Genomic DNA, 17,028 nt, shown 5'->3' with positions numbered 1-17,028 from the left:
GGCAACCGGTACCAGAGCGCCAAGTCTAGGTCCAAGAGGCTTCTAAACAGCTTCTACCCCCAAGCCATAAGACTCCTGAACATCTAGTCAAACCGTTACCCAGACTATTTGCATCCCCCCCATCTTCATCTGTATATAGCCCTGCTACTGTTATTTTACTGCTGCTCTTTAATTGTTATTCTTCTCTCTTAATTTTTTTTATTTCATATTTTCTTGAAACTGCATTGTTGGTTAAGGGCTTGTAAGTGTACATTTCACTGTAAGGTATACCTGTTGTATTAGAAGCCGCATATGAAAAAATGTGATTTGATAAAATGTGGTGAGTTGACTCAAAGAGAGAAAGACAATAGTTGGACAGTTTTAAACAAATACATTTCTTCAAAAAGGGAGGAGAAAGAGAGCTAGATATATTTAGTCATTTTTCACTTTCACTTAGCAAATGCAGCTAGTTAGCAAACACCTGGCTCAAACAGAGGGATGCTATGTTACCTAGCTGGCTATGACTATCCAACACTTGAACTCTAACAAGTCAAGGTATGCTTTTGGTTTGACTAATGTCATACCACCAGGCCCTGCCGGTGTAACTATTTGACTGTACTGCATGATTGTAGTGGGTTTACAAACGTGTTCTATTAGCTACAGTTTATTCGGCAAGAATTCAGACCCCTTCACTTTTCCCACATTTTGTTACGTTAGCCTTATTCTAAAATGGATTAAATACATTTTTCCCCTCAATCTACACACAATACCACATAAGGCGAAAACAGGTTCAGATTTTTGGGCAAATTTATAAAAGATGAAAACCAGAAATACCTTTTTTGCACTCTTTCGAAATTGAGCTCAGGTGAATCCTGTTCCATTGATCATCCTTGAGATGATTCTACAACTTGATTGAAGGCCACCTGTGGTAAATTCAATTGATTGGACATTTGGAAAGGCACACATCTGTCTATGTACAAAGGTCCCACAGTTGACACTACATGTCAGAGCAAAAACCAAGCCATGAGGTCGAAGGAATTGTCTGTAGAGCTGAGGCATAACTGTGTTGAGGCACAGATCTGGAGAAGGGTACCAAAAAAATGTCTGCAGCATTAAAGGTCCCCAAGAACACAGTGGCCTCCATCATTCTTAAATAGAAAAAGTTAGGAACCACCAAGACTCTTCCTAGAGCTGGTCGCCCGGTCAAACAGCAATTGGGCGAGAAGGGCGTTGGTCAGGATAGGGACCCAGAACCCAATGGAAACTGACAGAACTCCAGATTCCTCTGTAGAGATTGGATAACCTTCCAAAAAGACAACCATCTCTGCAGCACTCCATCAATCAAGTCTTTATGGTTAGTGGCCAAATGGAAGTCACTCCTCTGTAAAAGGCACAACAGCACCTAAAGACTCTCAGACCATGAGAAACAAGATTCTCTAGGTCTGATGAAACCAAGATTGAACTCCTTGGCCTGAATGCCAAGCGTCACGTCTGGAAGAAACCTGGCACCATCCATACGGTGAAACATGGTGGTGGCAGCATCATGCTGTGGGGATGTTTTTCAGCGGCAGGGATTGGGAGTCTAGTCAGGATCGAGGGAAAGATGAACAGAGCAAAGTACCCAGAGATCCTTGATGAAAACTTGCTCGACAGAGCACTCAGGACCTCAGACTGGGGTTGTGATTGCCGGCTGTGATCGCTGCCAAAGGTGCTTCAACAAAGTACTGAGTAAAGGGTCTGAATACTTATGCAAATGTGATAAATTAAGTTTTTATTTAATACATTTGCTAACATTTCTAAAAACCTTTTTTTTCTTTGTAATTATGGGGTATTATGTGTTGATTGTTGAGAGGGGGGGGGGGGGGAAACTATTTAATTAATTTTAGAACAAGGCTGTAACGTAACAACATGTGGAAAATGCACTGTACATATCAGTGCAGAGAACCACCTACCATTGCCCAGGTGGTTAAAATAATATATTTAATTTGTGTCCACCTCTTCTTTACAGGGGGTGGCAATTCATAATAAAATCAAAACAAAACCAGATTTTCCATTAAAACAAAAAGTTTATTTAACTTTCTCTGTATAATTTTATTATAATAAGACACTCCTCTGCTTGTACATTGCTCCCTTGAACTTAAGAAATGGCAACATTAGTTTGTGGGACTGTAAGTTGGGGTAGACAAAAACTTAGATACATACCAATATACATACATGTGTGTATAATACGGTTCCATTAATAAACCATAAATTATAGAACAGCTTTAACCACTCCAGGTACCTTGGTGTGATGCTGGAAATATAGTACAATCTTTGAGGTTTTCAAGAATACACTATTTTTTTCTTTAAACATGGGTACATACAATATGAGCACATCAACAGTAAGTGTTAGGGAAGGATGCAGGGCTCATACAAGCCTGTGTTAAGTGTATGGCTACCACTGTTGTTTTCACAGGCAAGGTGAGCTGCACCCGTGGATGTGGTCATGCTTAGTAGAAGTCATAGTGAAAAATAAAATATACCCACTTCATTTTGACTGCCTTAAGAGAGTATGGTAAACATTTCAATACACCCCAAGAACTGATTATGTACTTCATTTGGATAAACATATATATACACACACACACACACACACACACACACACACACACTTGAATGTATATACGTGAATGTATATAAGAAAAAAACTGTAAATTGCCTTAATATAGTTGTTAAAACTAAGTGTGGGCAAACAAGGCAAAAGTGTTTGCCATCCACATAACCCCCCCCAAAAAATAAGATATTACAGACACCAGAAAATGCACACACACATACACTCAAATTCCCTACTCACAACATCCCAAAGCGAATCTTAAAACGGTGGGTGTCAGTAAGCAAACAAACCCCAACTTACAAGCTGTGAAAAATGTATGCAGATGAAGATAAAAAAAATACAAGTTAGAAATTAATCTATTATTTGGTAGGATGCGCCCCCCCCCCCCCCCATCAAATGTTCAAAACAAGCTGTGTGCCATTTTGTTCGTCGTGTGATACATCCGTCTGTGAAATCAAAAGTTCTAAACCCTTGTATTCCCTCTAATACTCTTGGAGAATAATATTATACTTTGCAAATGTATTTGGAAATCAGTGGTGTGAACACAGACCACCCTTGCCCCTTCCCACCATAGTCCAAGATTCAGTTCAATTGAGCTATTTAGTTGCCAGAGGTTTTTGGAAAGGCCATCTTGAATTAATGTATGCGTTGAAAATACTTCCTCAATATGGAGCTCTTGCCCGCCTTACTTTGGTTACAAGTGTCTCTTCTACAGCACAGTGCAGTTAGTTGTGTTTAAGTAGAGAGCCTTCCTGCATCGAGTAGGACAGCAGATGAATATAATAAAAGCACAATATGCCCATGGCCAAACTTAACACTGAGTACGATACCTAGCTGCATAATGTAACAACTTTGCTCAATAAAAATACACCAACCATTTCTTTATACTATAGGTGTGGACTCATCTCTTGAAGCAAAAAAAAAAAAAGTAAGGTAAAAAGAATAAACAGCATCTTAAAATAAGATTAAATAACTTTGCATTTACTTCTCGCATTTTCAATGAACAGATTTTTCCCTAACAAGAAATTTCATGCGAAAATATCTATATATATAAACTTTTGAACGATAGTGTGTGTGTGTATATGTATATATATATACACACACACACACACACACACACACACACACGCACACATACACACACTACTGTTCAACATTTTTAGAACTACTCCTCATTCACAGGTTTTTCTTTATTTTTTAAACTATTTTCTACATTATAGAATAACAATGAAGACATCAACACTATGAAATAACACATATGGAATCATGTAGTAACCAAAAAAAAAGTGCTAAACAAATCAAAATATATTTGAGATGCGATTCTTCAAATAGCCACCCTTTGCCTTGACAGCTTTGCACACTCTTGGCATTCTCTCAACGAGCTTCATGATGTAGTCATCTGGAATGTAATACAACAGGTGCGCCTTGTTAAAAGTTAGCTTGTGGAATTTCTTTCCTTCTTATTGACCCAATCAGTTGTGTTGTGACAAGGTAGGGGGAGTATACAGAAGATAGCTCTATTCGGTTAAAGACCAAGTCCATATTATGGCAAGAACAGCTCAAATAAACAAAGAGAAATGACAGTCCAGCATTACTTTAAGACATGAAGGTCAGTCAATCAGGAACATTAAGAACTTTGAAAGTTTCTTCAAGTGCAGTGGCAAAAACCATCAAGCGCTATGATGAAACTGGCTCTCATGAGGACCGCCACAGGAATGGAAGACCCAGAGTTACCTCTGCTGCAGAGGATAAGTTCATTAGAGTTACCAGCCTCAGAAATTGCAGCCCAAATAAATCCTTCAAGCAACAGATATATCAACATCAACTGTTCAGAGGGAATCAGGCCTTCATGGTCAAATTGCTGCAAAGAAACCACTACTAAAAAGGACACCAATAAGAAGATACTTGCTTTGGGCAAAAAACACGAGCAAGACATTAGACCGGTGGAAATTTGTCCTTTGGTCTGGAGTCCAAATGAGAGATTTTTGGTTCCAACCGCTGTCTTTGAGACGCAGTGTGGGTGAACAGATGATCTCCGCATGTGTATTTCCCACCCTAAAGCATGGAGAATGTGGTTATGGTGTGGGGGTGCTTTGCTGGTGACACTGTCAGTGATTTATTTAGAATTCAAGGCACACTTAACCAGCATGGCTACCACAGCATTCTGCAGTGATACGCCATCCCATCTGGTTTGGGCTTCGTGGGGCTATCATTTTTTCCCCCAACAGGACAATGACCCAACACACCTCCAGGTTGTGTAAGGGCTATTTTACCAAGAAGGAGAGTGATGGAATGCTGCATCAAATGACCTGGCCTCCACAATCCCCCGACCTCAAACAAATTGAGATGGTTTGGGATGAGTAGGACCGCAGAGGAAAACAGAAGGAAAACAGTCAACAAGTGCTTAGCATATTTGGTAACTCCAAAACGGTTGGAAAATCATTCCAGGTGAAGCTGGTTGAGAGAATGCCAAGAGCGTGCAAAGCTGTCATCAAGGCAAAGTGTGGCTATTTGAAGAATCTCAAATATAATATATTTTGATTTGTCTAACACTTTTGGTTTCTACATGATTCCATGTGTTATCACTATTATTATCCAATGTTGAAAAGAGGAAAAAAAAGAAAAAGCCTTGAATGAGTAGGTTGTTCTAAAACGTTTGACCGGTAGTGTGTGTGTGTGTGTGTGTGTGTGTGTGTGTGTGTGTGTGTGTGTGTGTGTATAAAGCATTCAAGCTATCAATTCAGTCTTCTTAGGGTAAACAAACTTCAAAATGAACAGGAGAGAATCTTTCTTCTGCAAAACAGAGAAGAGAATGCTATGTTGAGAGAGCCTTTTATCTAACAGAACCAAAAGAGCATTGGAAAGTAATAAGAGCAGGTCAACAAAAACTCAATCACACAGCCCAGTTCTGAACAAGCAGCAAAGACATTGATATTCGAGATACAATCAATGTGAGGAGAGTGTGGATGGGTGAGCAGTAGTATTTCAACTGGTCTACTGTGGCTGTCACAGTAATTAAACAGATCAGGAGATCAAAAACTCAAGAGGTGGGGGGAGTTGTATAAAAAGGTATTTTAATGACCTGCTTTGTAGAAGAAAAAAATACACATACCTAACTTTTTAAAGGGTGGGGGGGTGAAACAAAACTGACCAAGGAGGGAAAAAAACAAGGTAGAGAATTTTTATTATAATCTATGGTACAATTGTTCTCGTTGAAAGAAGAACCTGAAACCCCCCCCCACCCCATGTGGGAAAATATAATGAAGTTAACTGCCCTACCGAATACCACCCCAACCAAAAGAATGGTAGAAATATACACAGGTAACATCAATATAAAAATCTGCCTTCTCTTGGCTAGCCAATTCCTCCAACATGTTTATCATGACATGTCACACTGCGTACACACACTACTGCGCGTGGTTGTGTATGTCTGTTATATGTCATATTGTGCTTGTAAATGCAAACATGTTTTTTGTAGTTGTGTTCTCAGTCAAAAGAGGTGTGTGTTCGAAACGAACAAGGGTGTCTAATCAAACCTAAATTTGGGTGGAATTCTGTAGGGTGGGGGGACATGACAGGGAGGGAGCAGAGTTGACACTACAATAACGGACGGTAGATTGCAATTGGATGGAGAAAGAAGCGAGGGGGGGGTTTAACATGAGTGTGTACACTGTCTCCATAACTATGTGCTAATATGTTAAGGGATGAGAACAGATAAGAGGCTGAGGGAACAATAGATACAGAAAGGGATAAAGAAGAGGGGTGGGGCAGGGGGATGCATTTGAAATGTTTTCAGATCTTCTACTTCACTTCCTGTTTTTGGGGGAGGGCCAGTTTCCACGGCGCTCACCGCGTTGGCCCCCTCCGTTTCCAGCTCCGCCTCCTCCCCCACTGGGCGGGCCACGTGGGCCTCTTCCTCCCCCACCTCCCTCTCTTCCTCCAGCGTTGACCCTCCTGTTCTGTCGCTCCATACCGGGACGCTGGCTGGAGAAGCTTCTCTTGTTTGCCGCCTGCTCCTTCGCAGTCATCTCTCGCTCTCGCTCTCCGACCCCTCCCCCACCTCCACCTCCTCTTCCGGGTGGGTGATGATGGTGATGGGAGGAATAGGACTTCCCTCCTCCTCCCTCCCTCTCCCGGAACTCGGTGAAGTCACTGCTCTCGGAGGCGGTCTCCCACTCCTCATTGGCCTGGTCTGAGTTCTGGTTAGAGAAGTCAGGGGATTTGGCACCTCCTGCTGGGTTGTGGTGCTGCTGAGAGTGGGCAGGACCAGAGTTGCCCTGGTTGTAGTGATGGTGGTGACTGTTTGCGTTAGAGCTTCCAAGATGGGTGCCGGTACTGCTGTTGTTGTTGGTAGTTGTGGTAGCAATGTGGTTAGCGTTGGGGGCAGTGGCGGTCGAGGGCACCGCTTTGTGTGCGCCGTCAGTGACATCCTGAATGTAATTCTGGCAGGGCGAGGAGGGTCGTCCTCCTCCGTTGATGCGAGCGGCGTTCTCTCGCTCCTTCAGCCTGCGGAAGCGCGGTGGCTTGTCCTGTTGGTGTTGGGAGCGCCCGTGGCGACGGCGTCTCGGGGGGCGCTCAAAGCCATCCCGAGGGACGCAAGGAAAGCCACGCCCGTCCGAGCCAGAGAGAGGAAGGGGCCCGCTGGAGTTGGTAGTGGGATTAGCGGTGGACTGCTGGGTCCCAACTCCTCCATTCTCCATGGAGCCCTGTGGGGCTGGAGTAGGTGCAGCAAGGATAGATTGTGGAGGAGTTACTCCTCCCTGATTCTGAGCTTGGCTTCCGTCCACTGACTTCTCCTCCCCACTGGTTCCACGACCCGTGTCTTTGGGTGCAGACGACTGCATTGGGCCCTGCTGCTTGCGGACCGAGGCTGAGGACTTGGAGACCCAGCCTTGAGGGTCGGCCCTGGATCCTGACCTGTGACCTCCAGCTATTCCTCCTCCGGCTCCACCACTTCTATAGATGCTGCCACCTCCTCCTCCTCCGCCACCCCCCCTACCCCTCCTAGAGGGCACCCCTCTGGGGGTGAACACCCGGGCCTGGGAGCCTCTGGATGGGGCGGAGCCGCCACTGGTAAAGTTATCTGTGCCACTGCCATTCTTGGTGCTGGATTTGCGGTCTTCCTTGTCCGACTGGGCCAGGTCGCTGGCGGCACTCTCACTGCCCGTCTCCGACCCCCTCTGCCTCCTCCTCTTGGGGACCTCCTCGTATTCTGAACCCTCGCTGCGGGTCTCGCTGTGGTTACGGGCACGCCCCGGGTTGGCTTGCGACCCCCCTCGGTTGCGCCTTGCCCCCGATGCCTCGTCATTGAATTCTTGGTGGTAGCCGCCGCCAGCTCGGTAGTCCCGGCTGCTCCTGCTGCCTGCTGCCCTGCCACGGCTAACACTGCCACCCCCGGCCGTGCCCGTGTAAGTGCCCCGGTAACCTCGGCCACGCCCGTAGAACTCGCCACCTCGTCCTCGGCTGGCTCTGCTACCACGGGCCGAGCCGCCGTGGTATGATGCGCCCCCGCCCCTCTCCAACGAGCGCTCTCTGTCCCGCCTATTGGATGGGGGGCCGGAGTACCCTGATGAGGGGGTGGGGTTGACACCGTTTTTGGGACCTTTGCTCACTCCTCCTCGTTCGTTCGCCGCTCGGTCCTTCCATCCGTTTCTGGGTTTGGGACCGGTCTGAGCCAGTTCTTCTTTACCAGAAACTACAGAGGAGCTCTGTGGGCCAGAGGATGTTTCCTGCTTGACTGATGAATTGCCTCCGTCTTTGTCTTTTCCAGAGCCTCCTCCGCTGGTCTTTTCTCCTCCCTCGCCCTCCCCACCCTCTCTTTTCATCTCCTTCAGCACAGGCCTCTTGATAGGCCCTGCCCTCTTATTGGTGTTGCTGCCGCCGGAAGGTTTGTTGTGGTCAGACGCTGTTGGGTGATTGGATGAATCCTCCCCTCCGCGGTTGTTTCCGCTCCCTCCTCTTCTGTTGTTCGAGGGGCCTCCTGCGTTGCTGCTGCCGGGCCGTGGCCCCCACTGGGTCTCAGTCTTGTGTTCCCTACCCCCTCGCTCCCGCTGGTTGGGCTTAGGATCACGGTGGTGGTGCTGCTCCTGGCCCTGCCTCTGCGGCTGCTGCTGGGACTGCTGAGACGTCACAGAGGACTGAGAGTGGCTGTGGCCCATCTTATCCTGCTTCATCTCTCTGCTGCTTCCTGCATCATGTCTCTGCCCGGTTCCTGTGTCAGCCTTGCGCTGAGGTGGGAGGAGATGCACGACCGCCTTGCCGCTGCCGTCGTCCCTGGCTGAGGATGACGAGGAGGATGATGAGCAGGAGGAGAGGGACGGCTGTTGGAGTGGGGGCGAGGGGTCACCCTTCTTGGGGGCTTCGCCTCCTCTCTCACCGCGGCCATTCTCGGGCTTGTGTGGGTGGAGGGGAAAGTGGGAGGGGCCTTGGTGTTGTTGATGACCATGGTGTTGTTGGTGTTGAGGGTGGTGGAGGTTGTTATTCTCCAGGGGGGAGAGGTCAGTGCGCCCATTGCGGTCGTAGTGGGGGTGGGGGGCCCCCCAGACCTGGCCCTGTTGCTGGCCACCCTTGTGGCCCTGGCCCTCATCCTGGTGGCTGAAGCCTCCACCACTCCCCCTCTGTTGCTGCTGGTGTAGGGCCATGCGGGAGCCCTGGTCGGGAAAGTTGCTGTAGTTGCCCCGGCCACCCATGTAGGATTGGTGGTGGTGGGGGTGGTGGCTGCCTCCTCCCTGGCCCCCCACCAGAGTGCCCACAGGGGGTGGGGTCTGGTTGGAGGAGCCCGAAACAGAGTTGGGCTGCTGGATGGGGCCTGGCCCTCCCTCTCGCATACCACGGACTGGAGGGGTGTCACTCCTAAAATAAAAACCAGCGATTTAATAAAAACCTTTATTCCATAAACCGTATACTGTACTTATAAAACTGACTGGATTCATATATTAATCTTATTTGATTTCAACCAATACATATTTTCCTATTCAAACAGTATTGTATGATTTGCTCATTAAACGGATACTTGAGGATTGGCCCTTTATCTATTTCCACACAGTCAGATGAACTTGTGGATACCACTTTTATGTCTCTGTGTCAAGTATTAAGGAAATTAGAGGTAGTTTCACGAGCCAAAGCTAACTAGCAACTTCCTTCGAACTACATGCAGAAATAAAAATGGTATCCACGAATTAATCGGACTCTAGGGAAGGAGATAAAGAGCCTCATTTGCCCCCCCCCCCCTCCGTCTTACCTAGGCCCTTTGCCACTGACATCATCCTCCTCCAGTGCCTGCTTCTGTCTCAGAGGGGAGCTCAGTCCCCTGCCTTCGCTGCCCCCAGGGAACACCTCAGGCCCCCAGGCCAGTTTGGGATCCATGGGAGGTGTCCCACGGTTGGGGTGTCCCGGGTGCTGCTGCCTGTCGAAGGTGTCCGAACCAGAGCCCCCCGAATCGGAGCGCTCTCGCCCCATCATCCCTGAAACAGAAATGGTTAGGAAAAAAAGTCATATTCAATTATAAAAATGATAGCTGGCAACCTGGTCCCATTTCCTATAACATATAAACATTATTGCATTATCATAATCTAAATATTCAACATTTGAATCTGGTTTGCACAAATCTGCCATTGACCTGCAAATTCAGATTCTGCCCTATGGCAAAACACTAACTCCTTGACTGAATATTTTATATATCAAACCAGACTACCATGAGTACCCACCTGCATGTTGCATGTTGGGCGGGTAGTAGTCCATGGGCCCTGGAGGTCGACCCTGCATGCCCCCCTGCATCATCCGGGGGTCCATGTAGGGCATCATCATCCAGCGCGGGTCAAAGTTCATGGGCAGGGGGCCACGGCCCATGGAGCCCTGTGGCGGGTACTGAAGGGACCCTGACTGCTGCTGCTTGGGACCCTGGGTCTGAGTGGTGGCCCCTGGAGAAGGGCCCTGCTGCTGGGGGGCCTGCTGAGGCTGCTGGGGTGGGAGCTGCTGCTGGCTCTGTTGGGCTGCTTGGCTGTGCTGCTGCTGCCACTGCTGCTGCTGCTTCATCAGCTGCTCCTGAAGACACCAAATGGGAGAGATGTTATAATATACAGTGCATTCGTAAAGTGTTCAAACCCCTTCACTTTTGACATTTTGTTATGTTACAGCTTTACTCTAATTTTTTTTTTTTTTTATTATTTATTTTTTCCTCATCAATCTACACACAATACACCATAACGACAAAGGAAAAAAATTGTTTTTAAAAAATATAAAAAAATATATAAAAAAAATACCATATTTATATAAATGTATTTAGACCCTTCGCTATGAGACTCGAAATTGAGCTCTGGTGCATCCTGTTTCCATTGATCATCCTTGAGAAATCTCTACAACTTGATTGGAGTCCACCTGTGGTAAATTCAATTGGTTGGACATGATTTGGAAAGGCACACACCTGTCTATATAAGATCCCACAGTTGACAGTGCATGTCAGAGCCAAAACCAAGCCGAATGAATTGTCCGTAGATCTGAGACAGGATTATGTCAAGGCACATATCTAGTGAAGGGTACCAAAAAATGTCTGCGGGATTGACGTTCCCCAAGAACACAGTGGCATCCATCACTCATGAATGGAAGAAGTTTGGAACCACCAAGACTCTCCCTAGAGCTGGCCGCCCGGCCAAACTGAGAAATCGGAGGAGGAGGGCCATGGTCAGGGAGGTGACCAGGAACCCGATGGTCACTCTGACAGAGCTCCAGAGTTCCTCTGTGGAGATGGGAGAACCTTCCAGAAGAACAGTCATCTCTGCAGCACTCCACCAATCAGGCCTTTATGGTAGAGTGGCCAGACGGAAGCCCCTCAGTAGAAGGCACATGACACCCCGCATGGAGTTTGCCAAAAGGCACCTAAAGGGCTCAGACCATGAGAAACAAGATTCTCTGGTCTGATGAAACCAAGATTGAACTCTTTGGCCTGAATGCCAAGCGTCACGTCTGGAGGAAACCAGGCACCGTTTATCATCTGACCAATACCATTCCTACGGTGAAGCATGGTGGTGGCAGCATCATGCTGTGGGGATGTTTTTCAGCAGCAGGGACTGGAAGACTCGTCAGGATCGAGGGAAAGAGGAACGGAGCAAAGTACAGAGATCCTCGATGAAAACCTGCTCCAGTGCGCTCAGACTGGGGCGAAGGTTCACCTTCCAACAGGACAACGACCTTAAGCACATAGCCAAGACTACGCTGGAGTGACTTCGGGACTTGTCTCTGAATGTCCTTGAGTGGCCCAGCCAGAGCCCGGATTTGAACCCGATCTAACATCTCTGGAGAGAACGGACAATAGCTGTGCAGCAACGCTCCCCACCAAACCTGACAGAGCTTGAGAGAATCTACAGAGAAGAATGGGAGAAACTCCAAAAACACAGGTTCACCAAGCTTGTAGCGTAGCATCATACCCAGGAAGACTCGTTGCCAAAGGTGCTTCAAAAAAGTACTGCGTAAAGGGTATGAATATTTACTTGCCAACATTTATAAAAAACAGTTTTTGCTTTGTCATTATGGGGTATTGTGTGTAGATTGATAAGGGGGAAAAACGATTTAATCCATTTTGGAATCGGCTGTAATGTAACAAAATGTGGAGAAAGTGAAGGGGTCTGACTGAATTCTTTCCAAATGCACCGTATGCCATTTAGTAGACGCTTTATCCAAAGCTACTTAATCATGCGTGTAGGGCTGGGCGATAAAGCATTAATTAGATTAATTTTAATGTATGTTTTAGCGCAAAATTTCAAATGCCAGTATCACAAGAATCACATTATTTTGTTTTTATCAGCGTTTATGTCCGCTTATTCTCATGTCTTTTTGGTCTCGTCTCCTTGGCTCGTTCTGTGCTGTGTGCACCTTCCCACAAAAAAATAAATAAATCACAACCACACACACACACCAAGACACTCGCAACAACAGATGAAATACCACGTCTTCCTATCTGACAAGCAGTTTAAACTCGCTATTTGTATTTGAGGTTTGGTCCAACAGAAATCGGTCAAATGTACACCGAAACACATTAAGACATTTTACTGTAAGAGAGGATACCCCTTTTATTGGCTCAACTAACAAAATTGACAGAGAGCATACACTACTCAAAGACAATTGATTCTGGAAAATGAATGCTCAGTTTGTTGCGTGCAGCCTTACAGTACCGCTAGCTGGCAGCATTTTAGCCAGACGTGCTAGCCGTGTAGTCTGTCAAATGTGCAATGAGCATAAAAATACAGATTTATGTCAGGAATTGACAACAAATTCTCATTCTGAGAAATAATAGCCAGGTAGGCCACTTAATTAACATCTAAACAAAGTGGACAGTTCAAACAGTTGGACATGGACAGGAGGGTTCATAACTGTTCTACCTTGTTAGCTAGCAAATAGATCCAAGTTGGCTAGACTTGAAATACAAAAGATTAGCAGGCTACTCACTAGCACATGGGCCGGTGCTTGAGAAATTGTTTTGGAATCATGTGTTCATTTTCTGTAATACCCTGTTTGTCATTATTAGATGTGCATGGTTTTGGTTGAATTTGTCACAAAAGGGGGATTTTTATAGATAAGACATGGACGCCAGATGAGAGATTGAGAGAAAAAAAGAAGGTTGAACTATTATAAAATATTTGCATTATTAGTTGGTCTTATGGTTGTGAAAGGCTTATAATTTAGCCTAGGTATAATTTGACAATCCCTGAATTCATTAGAATGCTGACCGTTTGAAATGTAGTGTATTGACTTAATTGCGCAACAAAGCTTATTTAGGGAATGAATATCCATCCATCCATCTCTCTCTCTATCTTGTGTTTTTTTTTTCAAGACAAACACCTTCCTAGTATTGAGTTGCACCCCATTTTGCCCTCAGAACAGCCTCAATTTGTTGGGGCATGGACTCTACAAGGTGTCAAAGGCGTTCCACTGGGATGCTGGCCCATGTTGATTCCAATGCTTGGCACAGTTGAGTCAAGTTGGCTGGATGTCCTTTGGGTGGTGGCCCATTCTTGATACACACAGAAAACTGTTGAGCGTTAACTGCTTGGTGACAGGGGGCAGTATTTTCACGTCCGGATGAAATGCATGCCCAAATTTAACTGCCTGCTACTCATCCCCATAAGATTAGATATGCATATTATTAGTTGATTTGGATAGAAAACACTCTGAAGTTTCTAAAACTGTTTGAATCATGTCTGCGAGTATAACAGAACTTATGTAGCAGGCAAAACCTTGAGGAAAAACCATTCTGATTTTTTTTGTTTTTGAGGTCACTCTTTTCAATGGGTTTTCATTGGGAATCCAGATTTCTAAGGGACCTTCTTGCAGTTCCTACCGCTTCCACTGGATGTCACCAGTCTTTAGAAATTGGTTGAGGTTTTTTCTTTGAGTAATGAAGAAGTAGCCCTGTTCAAAACGAGGGTCACTTCAAGTGTACTGTTAGATAGAGGCGCATGACCAGAAAGGTAGTGTCAGTTTGTTTTCTTCCTGTATTGAACACATATCATCCCGTCTTCAATTTGATCAATTATTTACTTTAAAAAATACCTAAAGTTGTATTACAAAAGTAGTTTGAAATGTTTTGGCAAAGTTTACAGGTAACTTTTGAGATATTTTGTAGACACGTTGCGCAAGTTGGAACCAGTGTTTTTCTGGATCAAACAAGCCAAATAAATGGACATTTTGGATATATATCGACGGAATTAATCAAACAAAAGGACCATTTGTGATATTTATGGGACATATTGGAGTGCCAACAAAAGAAGCTCGTCAAAGGTAAGGCATGATTAATATTTTTATTTCTGTGTTTTGTGTCGCGCCTGCAGGCTTGCAGGTACAACCAGGAATACAATTTTCCCGAAGCGAATCCTTTGTTCGCACCCACCAGGGCAATTGAACTGATTCCAGAGGCCGACCCAAAACAACGCCGGCAAAGGGTAGGTACTCGGAGGGATCTTCTAGTCTGACTTAGTCCGCACACCACTCACCGCTTCTGAGTATATTACTCACTAATGTTCAGTCTCTGGATAATAAAGTTGACAAGCTCAGGGCGAGTATTTCCTACCAGAGAAACACAAGTGATTGTAACATACTCTGTTTCACAGAAACATGGCTCTCCCGGGATATACCGTCTGAGTTGGTCCAGCCAGCTGGGTTCTCAGTTCATCGCGCGGACAGGTATAAACAACTCTCCGGGAAGAAGAAGGGCGGGGCTATATGTTTCATGATTAACAACTCATGGTGCAATTGAGATAACATACAGGAACTCAAGTCCTTGAGAGCATCCTGTCGGGCTGTATCACCGCCTGGTACGGCTCACCAGAGGGTGGTGTGGTCTGCCCAACGCATCATCGGGGCAAACTACCTGCCCTCCAGGACACGTACAGCACTCAATGTCACAGGAAGGCCAAAAAGATAAATCAAGGACAACACCCGAGTCACTGCCTGTTCACCCCACTATCATCCAGAAGGTGAGGTCAGCACAGGTGCATCAAAGCTGGGACCGAGAGACTGAAAAACAGATTATAGTTCAAGACCATCAGGCTGTTAAATAGCCATCACGAGCACATTAGAGGCTGCTGCCTATATACATAGACTTGAAATCACTAGCCACTTTAATGTTTACATATCTTGCATTACTCATCTCATATGTATATACTGTATTCTATTTTACTGTATCTTAGTCTATGCCGCTCTGACATTGCTCATCCATATATTTATAATTCATCATTCCTTTACTTAGATTTGTGTGTATTGGGTATATGTTGTGAAATTGTTAGATATTACTTGTTTGATATTACTGCACTGTCGGAGCTAGAAACATAAGCATTTTGTTACACCCGCAATAACATCTGCTAAACAAGTGTAATTGACCAATAAAATATGATTTGATGTCTCAAGTAGAGGTCGGCCTCTATTAATTAGGGCCGATTTCAAGTTTTCATAACAATCGGAAATCGGTATTTTTGGACACCGATTTTGCAGAATTTTATTATATTCAAAAAAAAAAACATTTTTACACCTTTAGGCAACTAGGCAAGTTAGTTAATCTTATTTTCAATGACGGCCTAGGAACGGTGGGTAAACTGCCTTGTTCAGGGGCAGAACGACAGATTTTTACCTTGTCAGCTCGGGGATTCAATCTTGCAACCTTACAGTTAACTAGTCCAACCTGATTACATTGCACTCCACGAGGAGCCTGCCTGTTACGCGAATGCAGTAAGAAGCCAAGGTAAGTTGCTAGCTGGTATTAAAACTTCTTATAAAAAACAATCAATCAATCATAATCACTAGTTAACTACACATGGTTGATGATAATACTAGTTTATCTAGCGTGTCCTGCGTTGCATATAATCGATGCGGTGGCATTCGTGAAAAAGGACTGTCGTTGCTCCAACGTGTACCTAACCATAAACATCAATGCCTTTCTTAAAATCAATACACAAGTAAATATTTTTTAAACCTGCATATTTAGTTAATATTGCCCGCTAACATGAATTTCTTCTAACTAGGAAAAATGGTGTCACTTCTCTTGCAACAGAGTCAGGGTAAATGCAGCAGTTTGGGCCGCCTAGCTCATTGCAAACTGTGTGAAGACTATTTCTTCCTAACAAAGACAGCCAACAATCGTTGCACGACTATACCTAACCATAAACATGCCTTTCTTAAAATGCCTTAAAATCAATACACAGAAGTATATATTTTTAAACCTGCATATTTAGCTAAAATAAATCCAGGTTAGCAGGCAATATTAACCAGGTGAAATTGTGTCACTTCTCTTGCGCTCATTGCACGCAGAGTCAGGGTATATGCAACAGTTTGGGCCTCCTGGCTCGTTGCGAACTAATTTGCCAGAATTTTACATAATTATGACATAACATTGAAGGTTGTGCAATGTAACAGGAATATTTAGACTTATGGATGCCACCCGTTAGATAAAATACAGAACGGTTCCGTAATTCACTGAAAGAATAGACGTCTTGTTTTCGAGATGATAGTTTCCGGATTCGACCATATTAATGACCTAAGGCTCGTATTTCTGTGTGTTATTATGTTATAATTGGGTCTATGATTTGATAGAGCGGTCTGACTGAGTGATGATAGGCACCAGCAGGCTCATAAGCATTCATTCAAACAGCACTTTAGTGCGTTTTGCCATTGCGCTGTTTATGACTTCAAGCCTATAAACTCCCGAGATTAGGCTGGTGTAATCAATGTGAAATGGCTAGCTAGTTAGCGGGGTGCGCGCTAATTGCGTTTCAAACGTCACTGAGACTTTGAGTAGTTGTTCCCCTTGCTCTGCATGGGTAACGCTGCTTCGAGGGTGGCTGTTGTCGATGTGTTCCTGGTTCGAGCCCAGGTAGCGGCAAGGAGATGGACGGAAGCTATACTGTTACACTGGAAATACTAAAGTGCCTATAAGAACATCCAATAATCAAAGGTATATGAAATACAAATCG

General features: G+C 45.1%; 1 protein-coding gene across 4 annotated transcripts in view; it reads right to left on the bottom strand.

Moving 5' to 3' along the window:
• Positions 1-5,741: 5,741 nt before the first annotated feature.
• LOC139391621 (protein PRRC2A-like) overlaps positions 5,742-17,028 on the bottom strand; it is a 39,350-nt gene continuing 28,063 nt past the window's right edge. For all 4 annotated transcript variants that reach the window (XM_071138993.1, XM_071138996.1, XM_071138995.1 and 1 more), the window contains 3 exons: positions 10,279-10,615; positions 9,813-10,035; positions 5,742-9,424 (listed from right to left, as the gene is read on the bottom strand). In XM_071138993.1, coding sequence (XP_070995094.1) covers positions 6,379-9,424; positions 9,813-10,035; positions 10,279-10,615 — 3,606 coding nt within the window. In that variant the 3' untranslated portion in view covers positions 5,742-6,378. The remainder of the gene's footprint in view (positions 9,425-9,812; positions 10,036-10,278; positions 10,616-17,028) is intronic.

The sequence above is a fragment of the Oncorhynchus clarkii genome, chromosome 32, assembly GCF_045791955.1.
Source record: "Oncorhynchus clarkii lewisi isolate Uvic-CL-2024 chromosome 32, UVic_Ocla_1.0, whole genome shotgun sequence".
NCBI lineage: Eukaryota > Metazoa > Chordata > Actinopteri > Salmoniformes > Salmonidae > Oncorhynchus > Oncorhynchus clarkii.
This window is presented reverse-complemented; position numbering and strand designations above follow the sequence as displayed.